At 56.9% G+C, this 14,672-nt stretch overlaps 1 protein-coding gene across 10 annotated transcripts in view; it reads left to right on the forward strand.

Moving 5' to 3' along the window:
• Window positions 1–14,196, forward strand: part of ADD1 (adducin 1) — a 45,583-nt gene extending 31,387 nt beyond the window's left edge. For 3 of the 10 annotated variants that reach the window (XM_023519687.1, XM_023519686.1, XM_011373773.2), the window contains exons 11-16: window positions 2,083–2,184; window positions 2,809–2,898; window positions 3,631–3,723; window positions 7,451–7,607; window positions 10,088–10,183; window positions 12,343–14,196. In XM_023519687.1, the coding sequence (XP_023375455.1) occupies window positions 2,083–2,184; window positions 2,809–2,898; window positions 3,631–3,723; window positions 7,451–7,607; window positions 10,088–10,183; window positions 12,343–12,704 (900 nt within the window). In that variant the 3' untranslated portion in view covers window positions 12,705–14,196. Of the gene's footprint in view, window positions 1–2,082; window positions 2,185–2,808; window positions 2,899–3,630; window positions 3,724–7,450; window positions 7,608–10,087; window positions 10,184–10,840; window positions 10,876–12,342 lie in introns of those variants that run through there. The other 7 variants (XM_023519689.1, XM_011373778.2, XM_011373775.2 and 4 more) reach the window with 4 other exon arrangements.
• Window positions 14,197–14,672: the final 476 nt, after the last annotated feature.

The raw sequence follows: 14,672 nt of genomic DNA on the forward strand, positions 1-14,672 counted from the left end.
TTTCGTGAAGTCACTGAAGTCTGTTCTGGAAAGTCTTTAGTGGTTTCTTAAGCAGTTTTCCCTCCGGGCTCCTGGGCATCTTCTCGGTGGGCCCTCATCCTCTCGTTGGCCTCCTTCCCTGCTTCTGTCCCAAAGCCTCCGAACGCTCTCAGCAGCTGCCTCCTGCATGGACTGTTGCATGTGAGTAGACGGCCATCGTGGTGAGTCTCCTGACTCCTGCTGGGTGCGGCATGGCCCAAGTGCAGCGCAGGCCGGGCCACCTGCAGGCCCCAGTGACAGTCGCTGCGGGCGCCCTCCACTTCTGTAGATGCCCCGCGGTCCGATGCTCCGCGGTGTCCCTGAAGACAGTCTTCACTGCTGTCACCTAGCCTTTGCCAGCCCCCGGCCCTGCAGTAGGGTCTTGTGAGGAGACCAAGGCGGGGACCTCTGCATGGCGAGTTCTAGAGTGCGGACAGAAGTAGTTAGCTGCCCTGATGGAGGCACCAAGTCAGCGAGTGGGCTCGGGTTCCCTCCTAACGGTGCTGTCACTTCCGATTTGTTTAAAAGAAAGAAGTCCGTCTTGCCTGGTGGCTCTGGTTTCCTGATGCACAGAGTGGGAGAGCCGCTGTGCGCCCGAGCAGACGAGCAGACGTGTCGCGTGGGCCGTGACTCAGTGTTTGAGCCCGGCCCACCTCCTTCCGGCCCTCCTGCTCCCGCCCCCCGACCCCCCACCCCCGTACCGCTCTCCCAGTTTTTCTTTCTGTGTCATCTGTTCAGTTTTATTTGACTTGTTCAAGGAGAGGGCCTAAACGACTTTCTGCTAACGATATCAGTGCGCAGTGCTGAACGCTGTGCCGAAGTTTCCCACCGCGTACGGTGGCAGCAGCTCTGAGCGCTCTGCTGTTAGCCCGGAAAACGCCCCGTGGTTTAGGTGTTCAGTCAGTGTGTGCGGGGAAGGGGACCTTGTTCAGCATTTGACCTTGTTTCTTGTTCTGGAGTGATACGAGGCCCGTGCGGTGCTCCCAGGTTGGTATGTTAACTTACAACTGCATTTAAGTTTTCACATGTGTTCACGCTTAAAGGTGGTGGTTTTAATGTTTTGACTAAAATTATCTTTAATGAAAAGCTGGAGTTATTTTTAGCTGAGAAGATAACCGTCAGTGAGTATCTCATAGCTCCATGCCCATCGCGCTGTCTTCGCAGTGGCTAAGCATTTGCCAGTTCTTTTGCTTTCTGTTAAGTCTTCCGGTTTATAGCTTATTGCCTCTTGAAAACATTCCGAAAAGCATAACATTTGTCGAGATGGGCTTGTTTTAATGTTCAGTGCCTACTCATGCTTAAGAATTAGAATTTGGTTAAAAATCTCATATTCGATTGGAGATCCCCCCCAAAATGTGCAGGGCTCAGTGTGCTGATGATATGCACTGATATCTAAAACAGCCTTCTAGTGAGAACTCATGCAGCGCTTCAGTTTGGGATATTTTTGTAACACTCAAAAGTGCTAAGTTATATAAAATATTTGACATCACCAAACTATTCCACCAGGTAGCTACTGTGTAAGTTTTCATACAGTAATTTTCTTGTGTTAAAATAGCTAAACAGTGCATTCTGATGCTGTCGTTTATTTTAATGCAAAACTTTGGTGATGCCCACTCTCGCCTCACAGTACCGGCTCTCCCTACACCTGGGTAGCACATCACATCGCTTCCCATGATCCTGTCATTTCATGCTTCCAGCTGGCTTTGGTCTTGACGGCTCTCAGAGTGGTGAACCAGTGTGCTCTGGGGGGTCCCCACTGGCTGTTCCACGGGAATGACGAGGCATAGCTCCGTCGTCAGCCTGTGTCCTGCCCTAGATTTCAGCTGGGCTTTCTAAAGGGCCCTTGCTGCTCAGTCGTGACGCTGGCTTCCACCATTACTGGTTTCTGTTTGGACATGCCCCGCCCCCTCCGACCGCTGCGGTGGCGCAAGAGTGTGGTCATTGGTTCATTGTCTGTGACGTTCAGTGCATGACCAGATGTGAGATACGTTGGACAGATTGAATGCTGTGGTGCCACTTTTCATTGTCACAATTCTGACTTTTCAACTGTTCTTGATATTTCAGTGGACTAAAGAGGATGGACATAGAGCTTCCACCTCTGCTGTCCCTAACCTGTTTGTCCCATTGAACACGAACCCGAGAGAGGTCCAGGAGATGAGGAACAAGGTGCGTGCTGGCTGGGTGCACACTCGCTGGGGCTTTGAGTGCCGGAGGGGCAGTGTGGGTGGGGGTGCTCGCTCTGGCCAGCGGCTTCCGCTGCCACCATTATTGCAGCTGAGGTTGTCTCTACACGGCTTCTGCTTTTGTCCCGACAAAGCGTGACGTGTGGGGAGCAGACGGTTTGGGGCCCTGTGGTCCTTGATCTGACACTCGCTCACACAGCAGGGCAGAATTGGAAGCTACAGAGCTGGTTCCTGGCGAGGACAGCCTTTGCCCCTGCCTTTCAGGGTTCACTGGAGAGTTGGGAACATTTGGTCTATCAGAACACGAGAGCCACCTATGTTCACAGTGTACCTAAGACAGGCACCTAGGAAACATCTCCCTTTGAGCGAGTGCGTGCCCAAGTCATCCAAAAGGTGCCACGTGTAGGAACGGGCCCTCTGTTCCCCAGACCCATGCAGTCCTGAGCGGGCTTGACTAGCACCATCCAGCAGGCTGGGAGTCACACTGGACCCCGCGGGGGCAGGGGCCGAGCAGGGATGCAGGTGGCATGTGGCCGCGGGTGTGACCCGCAGCCCTGGCCAGTCATCTCTGTGCTATTGACATGTTTCTCCTTCTCGCCATCCTCAGATCCGAGAGCAGAACTTGCAGGACATTAAGACGGCCGGGCCCCAGTCCCAGGTTTTGTGTGGTGTAGTGATGGACAGGAGCCTCGTCCAGGTGAGAGCTCAGACTGTCTCTGACATTAGTGAGTGGTGGCTCTGATGGATGACCATCCGCTCCAAAATTGTTCTTAAGTTGGGAGCGAATGACTTTGAGAGGTAAGTGTTCTAGGCAACCTTCGTTACCTTTGTTAAAAATTTTCATGATAAGAAATCACCCAGCCACTTTTGCTCCAGTTAGGCCAAGCGCGAGCATGCCTGGGGCTGCCCCCCGCCCCTCTCCCGTGCCATGTAGTGCATGCCTGTGTGCAGGCAGCGGGCAGCCCGCTTGGGAGCAGTTCTCTGGGTTTGGGTGGCGTGTGCTGTGTAAAATGCTGGAGGAGGGTGGGTTTCCTGGACTTCTGTCCGTCTTTGTACATATTGCTGTCTGCAACAACGTGCTGCTTGGGGAAAGTGGTCGCAGAGGGTACCTGTAAATGCGGTCCACGTTTTCCTGCGTTTCAGTGAAGGGATTGTGCCTCATGGCACGTTGAAGGTAATCGTGTAAGTGGTTACCTCTGAAACCTTGCACACGACTCCGCAGGGCAGGCGACTGTCGCTGCATTCTGTGAATTTGGCCAGCCGTGGCCCTGGTTCCGTGGTCTGTTTGCACGTTGCACTGCATCGCCGCCTCGTCCGCTGCGACGGCCGGCTCTGCTGCATGCGCTCAGCTGATTCCAGCCTGTGCGCGCGCGGTCGGCCCTTCCAGGCGGGGCCAGGCGGGCTCTGCTGACTCGGTTTACTGTTGCAGGACGCCCCCCTGTCTGACTGTACGGAGACAATCGAAGGGCTCGAGCTCACAGAGCAGACCTTTAGTCCTGCTAAGTCTCTCTCTGTTAGAAAGGTACTCACTGCCCTGCCCCTTAACCACCTGTCGGCACGCGCTGCCCTTCTGCCTGCCCGTCCCGCACCTGTCTGCTCTTGCTAGGCTTTGTCTTAGTTACCCAAGTAGCTATAAACGGGGTCTCTAAATCATTCGTGAGACTGTAGAAGGTTCTGTTCTGCCCACTTTGTTCTTTAATTAAAACATTTGGTATGACATTACTTTCATAACTTTAAGCATTTCATGTTAAGAGGTGACCATTCTCAGCCATGTGGTGCATTTTTGAAGTTCTGCATGTGACTGTGGTCAGTGCATGATGTGGGGTTTTGGGGGTTTGCCTGTCACCGGACACCAATCCCAGAAGGCTCGTGGGTGCAGACCGTGAGCAGCGTCAGCGTTCCCATGCGACCGCCTCCCTTCGCTTGCCCAGCTGTGACCTAAGTGTGATGAACGTGGCAGTCAGGTCGTATGACTGAAAGATGCCGTTTCGGAGGATTGGAAAAGCAGGCAGTCTTTCTCAGCCCTTGCTGCTGAAATGTATTTATTTTTACCTTTTAAAAAAAACTTAGAATTTTTTTCTTTTTAATATTGCAAGGGGGAAAAAGACTTATGAAGATCTGAAACCCAGAGTTAATAATCCCTCTACGTACACGCGTCCCTACGTGTCCGGCGGTTGGGAAACCCGTCCTGTGTGGCCTGCCGGGTATAGGGAGACCTGCTGTGAGCATTCAGGCTGCTGGTGCGCGGTGTCTGGCAGGGGGCTGACCGCACGGTACAGGCCTTAGTCACCTCTGCCATGTGTTCAGAGGGCATTTTCAGGGTTCGTCTCTTTCAGTTCATGCACCTCTAGTGAAGTGCAAGTATCATTTTATCGACGTTACAATTGCCAGAGAGAAGCAGATTCGTACCAGAGATTCTAAACTCCTGCCTGGAATCCCTGCTAATACCATGATGTTGCATATTTATGTATTAATTGACTGGGTCTTGGTTTCCCTTGTCCTTAGAATTGTTCTTCTACTTACTGTTCTTGGAGGAACTCAGAACAAGAGAGAAAGATGCATGCTTCTCCCCGTCAGCTTGTTTCTCATGTTTTGGTACTTTGGGCTGTAAGCCCTTGTGACCTTGGTGGTTCGTAATTCGTCCTCTCGGTGTGCGAAGGTGCATCGGGTCCGGGAGTGCCCAGGGCCTACCATGCACAGCTCTGCAGGCGAGAGCCGACTCGTCCAGTCTCTTTGGCGCTGTGCTGCGTTTTGTGGCTTCCGTTTGTAGCTCCTTAGGGCTGCCTAGAGGGCACGCTGCTTATTCCCTGTATTAAGGGGTACTGTTCGGGCCGGTCCTCATTCACACACAGTTTTGTTTTTTTTCTGGCTAGTGCTCAGACTTGGACGCACATCACAGTCACCCGTGAATGCTTTGTGAAGTGTTGATGTGCCCCTGTCCCTGGACCGGCTGGCAGGATGAGGCCTGTAGGAGCGGGATTCTGGGCAAGTCCTGCATCCTGAGCACTAAACTAGGCTCTGTGAGCGACGTGTCCCGAAGGGATTAGCGGAGGAAGCCACTGCGCACTGAGCCCGGCGAGGACGGCCCTGTGCGCATCCTGCCCCAGACCTCATTTCCCCCGCCCTCTTTCGGGTGCTCGCGTTTGCATCTCGGGCTTTTCCCACCGGTTATGGCTAGAACGTGCTTTGACTCCTCTGAGGCTCTCGAATGGTGCTGTTTCCACGCCTTTGTGTGGCCCTCAGTGCTCCTTTTGGAAGGTGGCGCTGCTCACTGGCAAGTTGAGTTTCTCCTTGACCAGGTGAAAAGGACTATGCTAGTGTCCTAAAAACGCCCTCTTCCCAGTAAGGCAGGTGAGCAGGTGCTTGCTTCTGAACTCCGAGCGCCAGGTCCAGAAGGGATGGCTTGCTCGATGCAGCGTTGCGAATGCCAATGTGTGACCTGAGGTCATTTTGGCCACCACTGGGTTTCATTACCAATGATTGAGCCATTAGAGACTGGGGTGCGAAAGTGCCCACTGAGAGCTGCCTGGGTGGGGAAGGAGTCTGCTGTCCGGCGCGTGCACCACACTTCCCTGTTCTGCGCCCCCTGTTCACTCAGGGCCGTGTCCCGCCGCCATTGTCATGCTGCACGACTGGAATGTGAGGCCGACTCGCGCGATGAGCGTGGTGTTGAGCACCTGGTGTGTGCCTGGCTCTGCACTCACAATCTAAATTAAAATCTGTAGGTTTTACAAGCGAAAACCTGGTGCTCAGAGAGGTCAGGTCGCCGCCTGGGCGGGGCTGTCATTCCACGCAGCGGCCCCCGTCTGGTGCGGAAGTGGTGACTGAGCCCAGGGCAGGTGGCTGGAGTGAGGAAAGCCCCAGGGGCCTCCGCGTGGCCGGGCGCGGCGAGTGGCCTCGCTTGTCCTGGTCTCTCGGCCCTGGCGCTCCACGCGGCTGCTTCTCTGCAGCGCTGCCGTCGCCCCGTTCCCTGCCCTCCAGACTGGCAGGGCCCCTCTGTCCCTGGGTCTGCTCAGAGCTCGTCTTGATGGCAGTTGGCCTTGAGCCACAGAGCTGCCGAGTGTCAGATGAAGATTTGGTCCCATCTCGGGGAGGCAGGGCTGCTTCTGAATGAAAAGCCAGTAGACCTTGGGTCACCTGCTCGAAAAGAGACTTAGCCTCAGCCATCTGGGTCATCTGAAATCGCGAGGCTCTCTGAACGAAGGCTGCCGATTCCCTCAGGTCCTCTCCTTCTCTGCCCTGGGGTCTGTGTCACTGGCACTGATTAGTCATGGAGTGCTCCAGACACTGTTTCCAGCTCACAGGACAGGAACTGCTCAGCCAGGCTCCCCGGGCCTCGGTCTGGCTCTGTCGCTTGTGTACATTGCTGGGACAGTGTCTGCGCCTAGTGTTTGTCCCTCACCGAGGGGAACACTGAAGGACCAGGCCTGGCATCAAAGGGGTTTTGGGTTTTCCCGTTTTCAGTTGCTTTTGGAAACTCATTAAGTAATGGGCATGTGTGTGCATTCTGGATAACTTTCTCAAAAATGAACCTGAGAGCACTTGGGACCAAGTAGCCTGAGCTGCGTGGCGCACAGAATGCGGGGTGGACTCCACACCCCAAGGGCTGCACGCCTGGCCCTCCCTCCCTGCCCTGCCCGTTGCACCTGCCTGCTGGGCCCGCCTCCCCCAGAAGACGGGACATGGCCTGTGTGCCCCCTTTGTGTCTGCAGTGCTTTCCTTTCTTTTGTATGAATTCTCAGTTTCCAAAAATCTCAAACGTTGGTGTTTTGGGATGTTTTGTTACCTCTTACTGTCTTGGGAGGTGGTTGTAAACTAAATGCATAATCAGAAGAATAGAACTTCCCTGTGTTCGTGGAAGGAAGCAGCTCTGAGCACACTTGCCCTGAGTGTTGTCCCCTGTGAAATTTTCTGATGTTGTGAGGAGGGTGCCGACTTGAGCAGTCCCCTCTGCCTTCCCCGTCAGGACACAGGACTCTCCTCGAGGTGCTCTGCGCTCGCTCTGCACTTTGCCACCTTGGCCTCAGGAGCCCAAGGACTTTCCGAGGGTTCTTCAGTCTGTCACATCTGCCTTGTCGCATCCAAACTCTAATCCTCTCAGGGCTGCAGCTTGGCCTCAGCGCCCGAGGTGACACTGCTGTGTCTCGGGGCTGTCTGCCGTCCCTGCCCTGTTTGTGCCTGGCTTGGGAGGAGAGAGCGTCCTTGAGGGGCAGGGCTCCCACAGACCCAGTGTCCCTCTTTGTCTGCAGGGGGAGCTGGTGACAGCCTCCAAGGCCATTATCGAGAAGGAGTACCAGCCCCACGTCATCGTGAGTACCGCAGGCCCCAACCCCTTCACCGCGCTGACGGACCGGGAGCTGGAGGAATACCGCAGGGAGGTGGAGCAGAAGCAGAGGGGCCCCGGAGGTGAGTGTGCGCGGCCGGCCCAGCGTGGCGGCACCTCTGTGCCCCGGTGGCGACTGGGTGGTCCAGGGAATAGGCCCCTGCAGGACAGACAAGCCTGGGGTTGGGTCAAGGCTGGATGTCACTCAGCACACGCTCCCTCCCCACTCATTCAGGCCAGTTCCAAAGCACGTTAAACACGCTGAGCGTGCTCTGATTAGGAGGGACCCACCAGTACACGTGTCAGAGACGCTGGGAGCGCCACGCGACCACTGTCAGACAGCCTGTGTGTGTCACAGACGTGGAGGGGTGGCACCCCTCTGTCCTGAGTGCCGCTGCCAAATCAAGGCCGGGCCTGAACCGTCGTGACGATGGGGGTGAAACGGGGCAGAAGAGAGGCCGGTGGCGCCCACGGCATTGCCATCCGGGAGCTCCGGGGTGCGGCGGGCGATGCTCCTCCTTCCAGCTGGATTGCCGTCCACATTGAGGGACCAGGACGTTCATCCGGGACCGTTAGTGAGAAAGCCAGCCTCAGTGTCGTGTAAGAAGTCTTTTAGCACTATGACCTGTGGCGCTTTTCTTTGGAAGTTTCACTGGGAAGAAGCCTCCTTAGATTCGTGTGCCTTCATGAAGGCCTGCTGGTCACTCTTGAGCAGTTACACTGTGACAGGTGTATTTTCATCCAGTCCTCACAGTGACCCTGAGAGGCGGGCCCATTCCCACCAGTCAGGGACGAAGCGGGTTCCCCAGAACGAGGCAGTGTGTGCCAGAAGACCCTGGGGCTCAGGCGCCCCCACACTGCTGTGTCCAGGGCCCTGAGCTGCAGCCCTGAAGCTTTAGCTCTGGGGTGTGGACCACACTTCTCCCTCAGTCCGCCCCGGGACTCCGCCTTCTTGGAATGGCAGGTCCCGCAGCACGCAGGCTGGTGAGTCCCCTCCTGGGCCATGGCGGAGTTCCCTGGGCACTGCGTCCTGCCCCTCAGACGGCCTCTGGTTTGCCTGTTTCAGCTTTTTATTCTCGTTTAGAGCAGCTGATGCAGCGTGTAGCTGCCGCTGAAATTTGAGTTGTGCGGAAAGCTATTGCTGAATTGGTTTTCAGCCTGTTACGCCGTCAGTACCTGTCTCTTTCTGTTAGTTGTGCATTAAAATGAAGAGTCAGTGCACGTCAACTCAGTGGGTCGCTCTCCCAGTGCCACGAGCTCTTGACTCCGATGGTCTCCCTGGACCCCCACTGCCTGCCTGCGGGGAAGAACTAGGGGTGGCGTAGGGGCCCAAGCCGCTGGGCCTGTGGCCTAACCCTGGGTCCTGCGCACGTGTGAGTGTGTGGCCGTTGGACCCTTCGGTGTCTGGGAAGCCTGGATTTTTCTTTTGAGTCAAATCAAAAGACACACAAGTTTCCTCTTCACGTGAGGCTCCCGTCAGGAGGGATGTTACAGCAGGGGAGTGGGGGGACAGCTGTGACCATGGTCTGTGATCACAGAGCTGTCAGCACTGGGCATGCCGGCCAGGGGCTCGGCCAGGAGGCCCCTGGCCTGCGTTGGCCCTCGGCATGGGGTGGAGAGGCGGTGGTCATGTGCTGCGGGTAAAACTCAAGCTGCCTGTCAAGGTCAGCACTGTAGGTAGGAGGAAAGAAAACCTTGGGCCTCAGGTAGGAGGCGTAAAGGCCTTTGTTGATAGACACCTGGCTTCAGGGAGGTAGCTGCAGGCTCGAGGCTTAGGAAGGTACCTTGGTGTGTCTTGTGAGATCAGAGGCCCTGCTAATTGCAGCTGCTCATTCAAAATATCCTAAGCTATTGATATGAAAGTTTAAATGAGGAGAGTTAGGGAGTTAGGATAATGTCAGTGTGTATTTCTTCCTGATGAGAGATAGACTGGGAATTTTCTGGATCCTGGGCCGTGGGTCCTGCAGTGTTTCCCCTGGTCCGTCCTTGTCAGCATATGGTGACCTAGAGGAGAGCACACGATTGCCATGTGTAAACTTTTGGTGGAAAATGTTCTCCGTCAAAAGGTAAAAGCGAAGTAATGCTCCTGTAACTTCCCTTGAGGTGGCGAGGAGGGTGAGGGCTCCGGCCCTGGCCGCTGGCTCGGCAGTGGGAGAGGCTGGATGGTGAGGACGGGGTGAGGGGGTACCTCACTAGATGACAGGAGGGGACCGGCGAGAGGGTCACCAGTCACAGCGTGTTGCAGAGGCGGTGCCGACAGATTGTCTTAGGAATAAGAATAGAAATGAATTTTATATCCAAAGTTAGTTAAACTTTTCTGAAATTCAGACCCACATCCCAGTGATGACTGGCTGACTTCACCCTCTTCTGGGGAGAAATTCAGAAGAGGGTGAAGATGGCTGCGTGCCCTTCTTGTTTCTTGGCTGTGTTCCCCAAGCCCCGTCTCCCCGAGACAGCCGATGGGCAGGGCAGGGGGGCCGCCTCCCCTCAAGGACGGTGAAGGCCCGTGGCTGTGTCTGCATAGCTCTTTCTCACCTGCCGTTCACCTTCCGTTCACCTGCAGAGAGTCTGGACGAGACAGAGCAGAGAGACGGCAGTCCGCCGGAGCCCCCTGCCGCTCCGCACACTCCCCCCAGCACCCCTGTTAAGCTGGAGGAAGGTGAGCTCCGGGCCGGGGCGGGGCGAGGCTGCTGGCAGAGGGGGTGCATGGCCCTGTGCGGACGGGCGTCCACAGAGCGGGGGTGTGAGCTGCACGTCGTGGTCAGTGGAGGGCAGCGGCGTGTGGCGGTGCTTGAGCTGCCACTCAGGGAGCCGTGAGCGTCCGCACGGACCCGGCTGCCTCTGCTCCGGTTTGGCTCTGTCCTGGGGAACTTGAGGCAACACAGAGTCATCAGTGAGTTGTCACAACAGCGGGCAGGACAGACTTCGGGGACTGGAACCCACCTTCGTTTACGATGCCCATTTGCCCACTGCCTGCCCGTTCCTGAGCCCACTGTGCGCGGACTGCGCCTCTGGAGTTGCTGTCCTTGGGCGGCGGGGCGTCCGACCTCTGCGTCACCCAGTCCGTGCAGAGCACTCACCCCCCGTCGGCCTCAGACCACCCACCGCATGTCTGTGGCGTGTGGCCTGTGTGTCTGTCCTTGGGTCTTGTACGTCATGCTTCCTCACGTCTGTCGGGAGCCTGCGGCTCACCTTCCAACCCATTCCGTGTCCACAAGAGTGGCCTGGCCATTCTCCTCTGTAACCCGGTGGCTGTGACTGGATGCATAGATTCTCTCCCTGTGCTTTTTTCTTCTCGTGGCTGCGTTGCGAGCAGGAGGCGGATGTGCTAAAGAGTACCTGTTGCCCTAGTAAGTACCGCCCGCCGTGGCCCTGCTGCTCACCGGCTCCCCGTGCTTTGCCGTGTTCTCCTGCTGCTTTGTTGCTTATTAAGTTTCGTTTTCTGTTTATTCAAAATAAAGCAGACCCCTGCCCCCCCTCCCCACCCAGCCCCTCCATTCTGGGCAGTTCCTGAAGGGGCTCGGTCACCCGAGAGCTGGGGGCAGTAGGGGACAGCCTGCCCTCGAGGCTCCCTCGGAGCGAGGAGCCAGTGCTGAGGGGCCTCTGGCTCTCCTAAGTCCCAGAGGCGTGTGCTGTCTGTTCAGCCTCTGAGACTCGAGCTTGCTCGGTGGGAAGACACAAATCTAGACGAGGTTTAGACAGGGTGGCGTTATGCCACCTGCTGCATGGGGGTCGAATGGTTTGGACCTTTGCTTGAGCTCTGTGCTTAAGCTTAATCTAAGTGGGTCCAGTGATATCATTGGTCCAATGATAAAAGTTCCCCGAGCACCCACAGGCAACCTCTGCTTGCTTTGAAAAGCGAATCCTAACTTCCTCCCGCCCCGGGGGCAGAGCGAGGCTCTGAGGGGTGGGCAGGTGGGGTGGGTGGGGCAGCGGCAGCCTTCCTGAGCCCAGGCCAACCCCACCTCCTGTGACCCGTCCTCCCCTGCACTCAGCTCCTGTCCCCTGGCGTCATTTGGCGTGACCTGATGTTAATGAGTGCTAACCTGTTTGGTGCTGCCCAAACTGCCAGTGGCTTGTAACTTTGTAGGCCAATTTTTAAAAATCTGCAAAACTAGTCTCCTCTCTCCCCCTCATAGTGATGGGAACCTTCACTGCGAGCCAGCCCTCGGGCTGTTTCCTTAAGACAAGTCGGTTTTGTTCTTTGTTTCCACCTTCAGATGGATGAGTGGCTTGGTTTTTGCCCCTGCCCCTTACCTTACAGTCCGTCTCTCTCAGAATTCTCACGTGTGGGACGCGGCTTTGCTTTGTTCGATGTTGACGCTGCACCTGGGTCCGGGAGTTAACTCATGGTTTTCCATGGTTTTCTCCTGGGGGAGACCAGGTGTTGTGGACCATCGTTGAGGCCTAGTTTCAGAGCTGCTGAGAGGCGCCCGAGGGGTCTAGAGCAAACCTCGTCTCACGTGTTTAACACAGAACACTGTTCACTGAAAACGTCCCCTGCTTGCCTTAAGCACTCTGGGGACTGAGGCTTGTGACCGAGCCTGGTTTGGTCCCCATGCTTCCACAAGGAGCTAAAAACCAGCCTAAGATGGAGTGGAGTCTACGTTTAAAGGATGAACTGCATCCAGCCTTGAAATAGAGCGGACCTGATAGAGCGGAACTTGATAAGAATAAAGTTTCTTATTCTCGTCTTGGCGAAAACTCCTGGAGTCAGTATGGTGGCAGTTACTGCACAGAGCACTGCCTATCTGAAAGCGCCCCTTTGCGATCTGGCCAATGGCCCTCTAACCCCGTCTCTCATACCCCGCCCACCAGACCTGCCGCAGGAGCCCGCTTCCGGAGACGACAGTGATGCCGCCACTTTCAAGCCAACTCTCCCCGACCTGTCCCCTGATGAGCCTTCAGAAGCGCTTGGCTTCCCAGCCCTGGAGAAGGAGGAGGAAGAGGGGCTTTGTGAAGCCCGTGGCCCTCCCGGCCCCATCAGGCCCCCCGCGGCGGCTAGCCCCGAGCCGGTCGCAGCCCAGGCGGCTGAAGAGGCTGCCTCCCCAGCGGCCGAGGACGGGGCTGCCGTGGATCCTGGCAGCGATGGGTCTCCAGGCAAGTCCCCGTCCAAGAAGAAGAAGAAGTTCCGCACCCCCTCCTTCCTGAAGAAGAGCAAGAAGAGGGGCGACTCCTGAAGGCCCGTCCCGCGCAGACCCATGCCACCGGACCGTCCCCGCCTGTGCCCCCCGCTGTCTTCTCGTGTAATGGAATGCAAAAAGCCCACCCCTCCGCATAGCTAGAGCCCCCTCCCGCCATGGCCAATGCCCACGCAGATGGGTGCTGACCTGCCCCCGGCCCTCAGCCTCAGGTCCCAGGGAGACCCAGCCCACGTCCACCTCCGCACTGTCTCACTGTTCCTCGGTGACGTGCTCTTGAGAGGCGTTCAGCCACGGTTCTGGCCAGACTGTCGGAGGCTCTGTGGTCTGGCCTTGACCCCTCTTGCTCTCCTGTCGTGCAGTGACCCATGCTGTCTGCTAGGCTCCCCTTCACCCCAAGGTCTCAGGTGACTGAATCAGATGTGTAGCTTCCTGCCGGCGCTGTCTGCCCAGTGATCTCTCTTGGTTCACACACACAAGGCCTCAGTCCTGTGAAAACACCGTGTGCCTGCCAGCGGCCCAGGGCACCGTGGCGGCCTTTGGGAGGCGGGTCTGGGCCGAGCTGGAAACCCCAGCAGCGGATGGGCCTGTGTGCAGCCAATGCCACCTATGCATGGTCTAACCGGTTACCCCGCAGCCAGGAACGATTCAGGGCTCACAGCTCCTCACTCACTGGGGTCCTCAGGAAGGGAAGAGTCCTTTCTAGAATTTTCTTTCAGCACATGTGCAGTTCACCCCACACTTCTGTGAATACGAATGGCCACTTTTTGCTTTCGTTCTCTCTGGGGCCTGCTGCAGAGCAGCAGTCACCTGTTGTGGGGGAGGTTTCAGAACCGAGAGAGCTCTACTCCTACTGTAACTCAGACCGAGCGACACCGTGGCTGCGGTCCAGGGCGGCTCAAGGCAGAAGTCGGCCCTAGGGGTCCCCACCTGACCCCGTGCCCCACGCCCGCCCTCCCTGCTCACACCAGTGTTCGCACTTAACTCAGATCCCTGGAAGGAGCATCAGGCTGCTCAGTGGGAACTAGCGGGTGGCCACGGGGACTCCTCGAGGGTGACCCGTTGCAGGAGCTGCCCAGTGCCGGCCTGACTAGGTGTGGGCAAGCCTGCCTGCTCCCCAGACAGGCCCCCTGGGGACGGGAGGGGTCCTCGGTAGAGCTGGTACCTGACGCGGGCTCGCGTCCCGCAGCCCGCACACCCGTGCGGGACTCGAGGCTGGCCGCCGCTTCGAGCTTACCGGCGAGCAAGCTGCTTTTCTCGTGTCCTTTTGTTGCCGAGGTGTGCTAAAGGCCCCATCGCGCCGTCCTTCAGTTAAGCACGGACTCTTCCGCTGTCACTTTCTTTGTCCCTCACACGCAGTGACTTTAATTTCACTTTTGTAGCGTAACCTCGTCACCACGTGCAGTGCAGTTGCGCGCGCAGACACGGGCCGGGAGGGCGAGCCCTGCGTCCTTCCTCCAGTGAACCGCGTTTTACTCACAAATAAAATTCTTTCAGCAGCTCCCTCGTCTGAACCTGGCGAGCACTTTCACGTGTTAATTCCTTTTCTTTGTTCCTTTAAAATAGGACTTCCAGAACTTTGTCTCATGTTCCAAAAAGGGACCCCAAAGTGCTGCTTTCTGATCAAACGCCATTTGTTACTTTGGGCTGGGAAGGACCTTGTCACTCAGAGCTGTCCTGCCTTAGTTAGTAGCAGCTCGTGCCTCCCTGGAAGCAGATGGTGGTGGCCAAGGGTCCTGGGCAGGGCCCACCTAGCAATGGAGAGCCATCCTGACAGTCTTCTGTCCCCTGCAGTCTAAGCAGACCTGGAGCCAGCCTGGCTGGGGCTGGGCGGACAGACAGGGCTGGGACCTGGATGGGGACAGTCTGGTAGAGGGGCCCCTCCTTCCCAGTCTGCCAGGGTGCAGGGTACCCACCCGGTGTCGCCCCGCCAGTGCTGACTTGTCTTGGAAGGACCTGTGTCCGACTTTCCGCCCTCGCTGTGCACAGAGGGGAAGCAGGTTGGGG

Source organism: Pteropus vampyrus, unplaced genomic scaffold (assembly GCF_000151845.1).
Source record: "Pteropus vampyrus isolate Shadow unplaced genomic scaffold, Pvam_2.0 Scaffold231, whole genome shotgun sequence".
In the NCBI taxonomy this organism is placed as follows: Eukaryota; Metazoa; Chordata; class Mammalia; order Chiroptera; family Pteropodidae; genus Pteropus; species Pteropus vampyrus.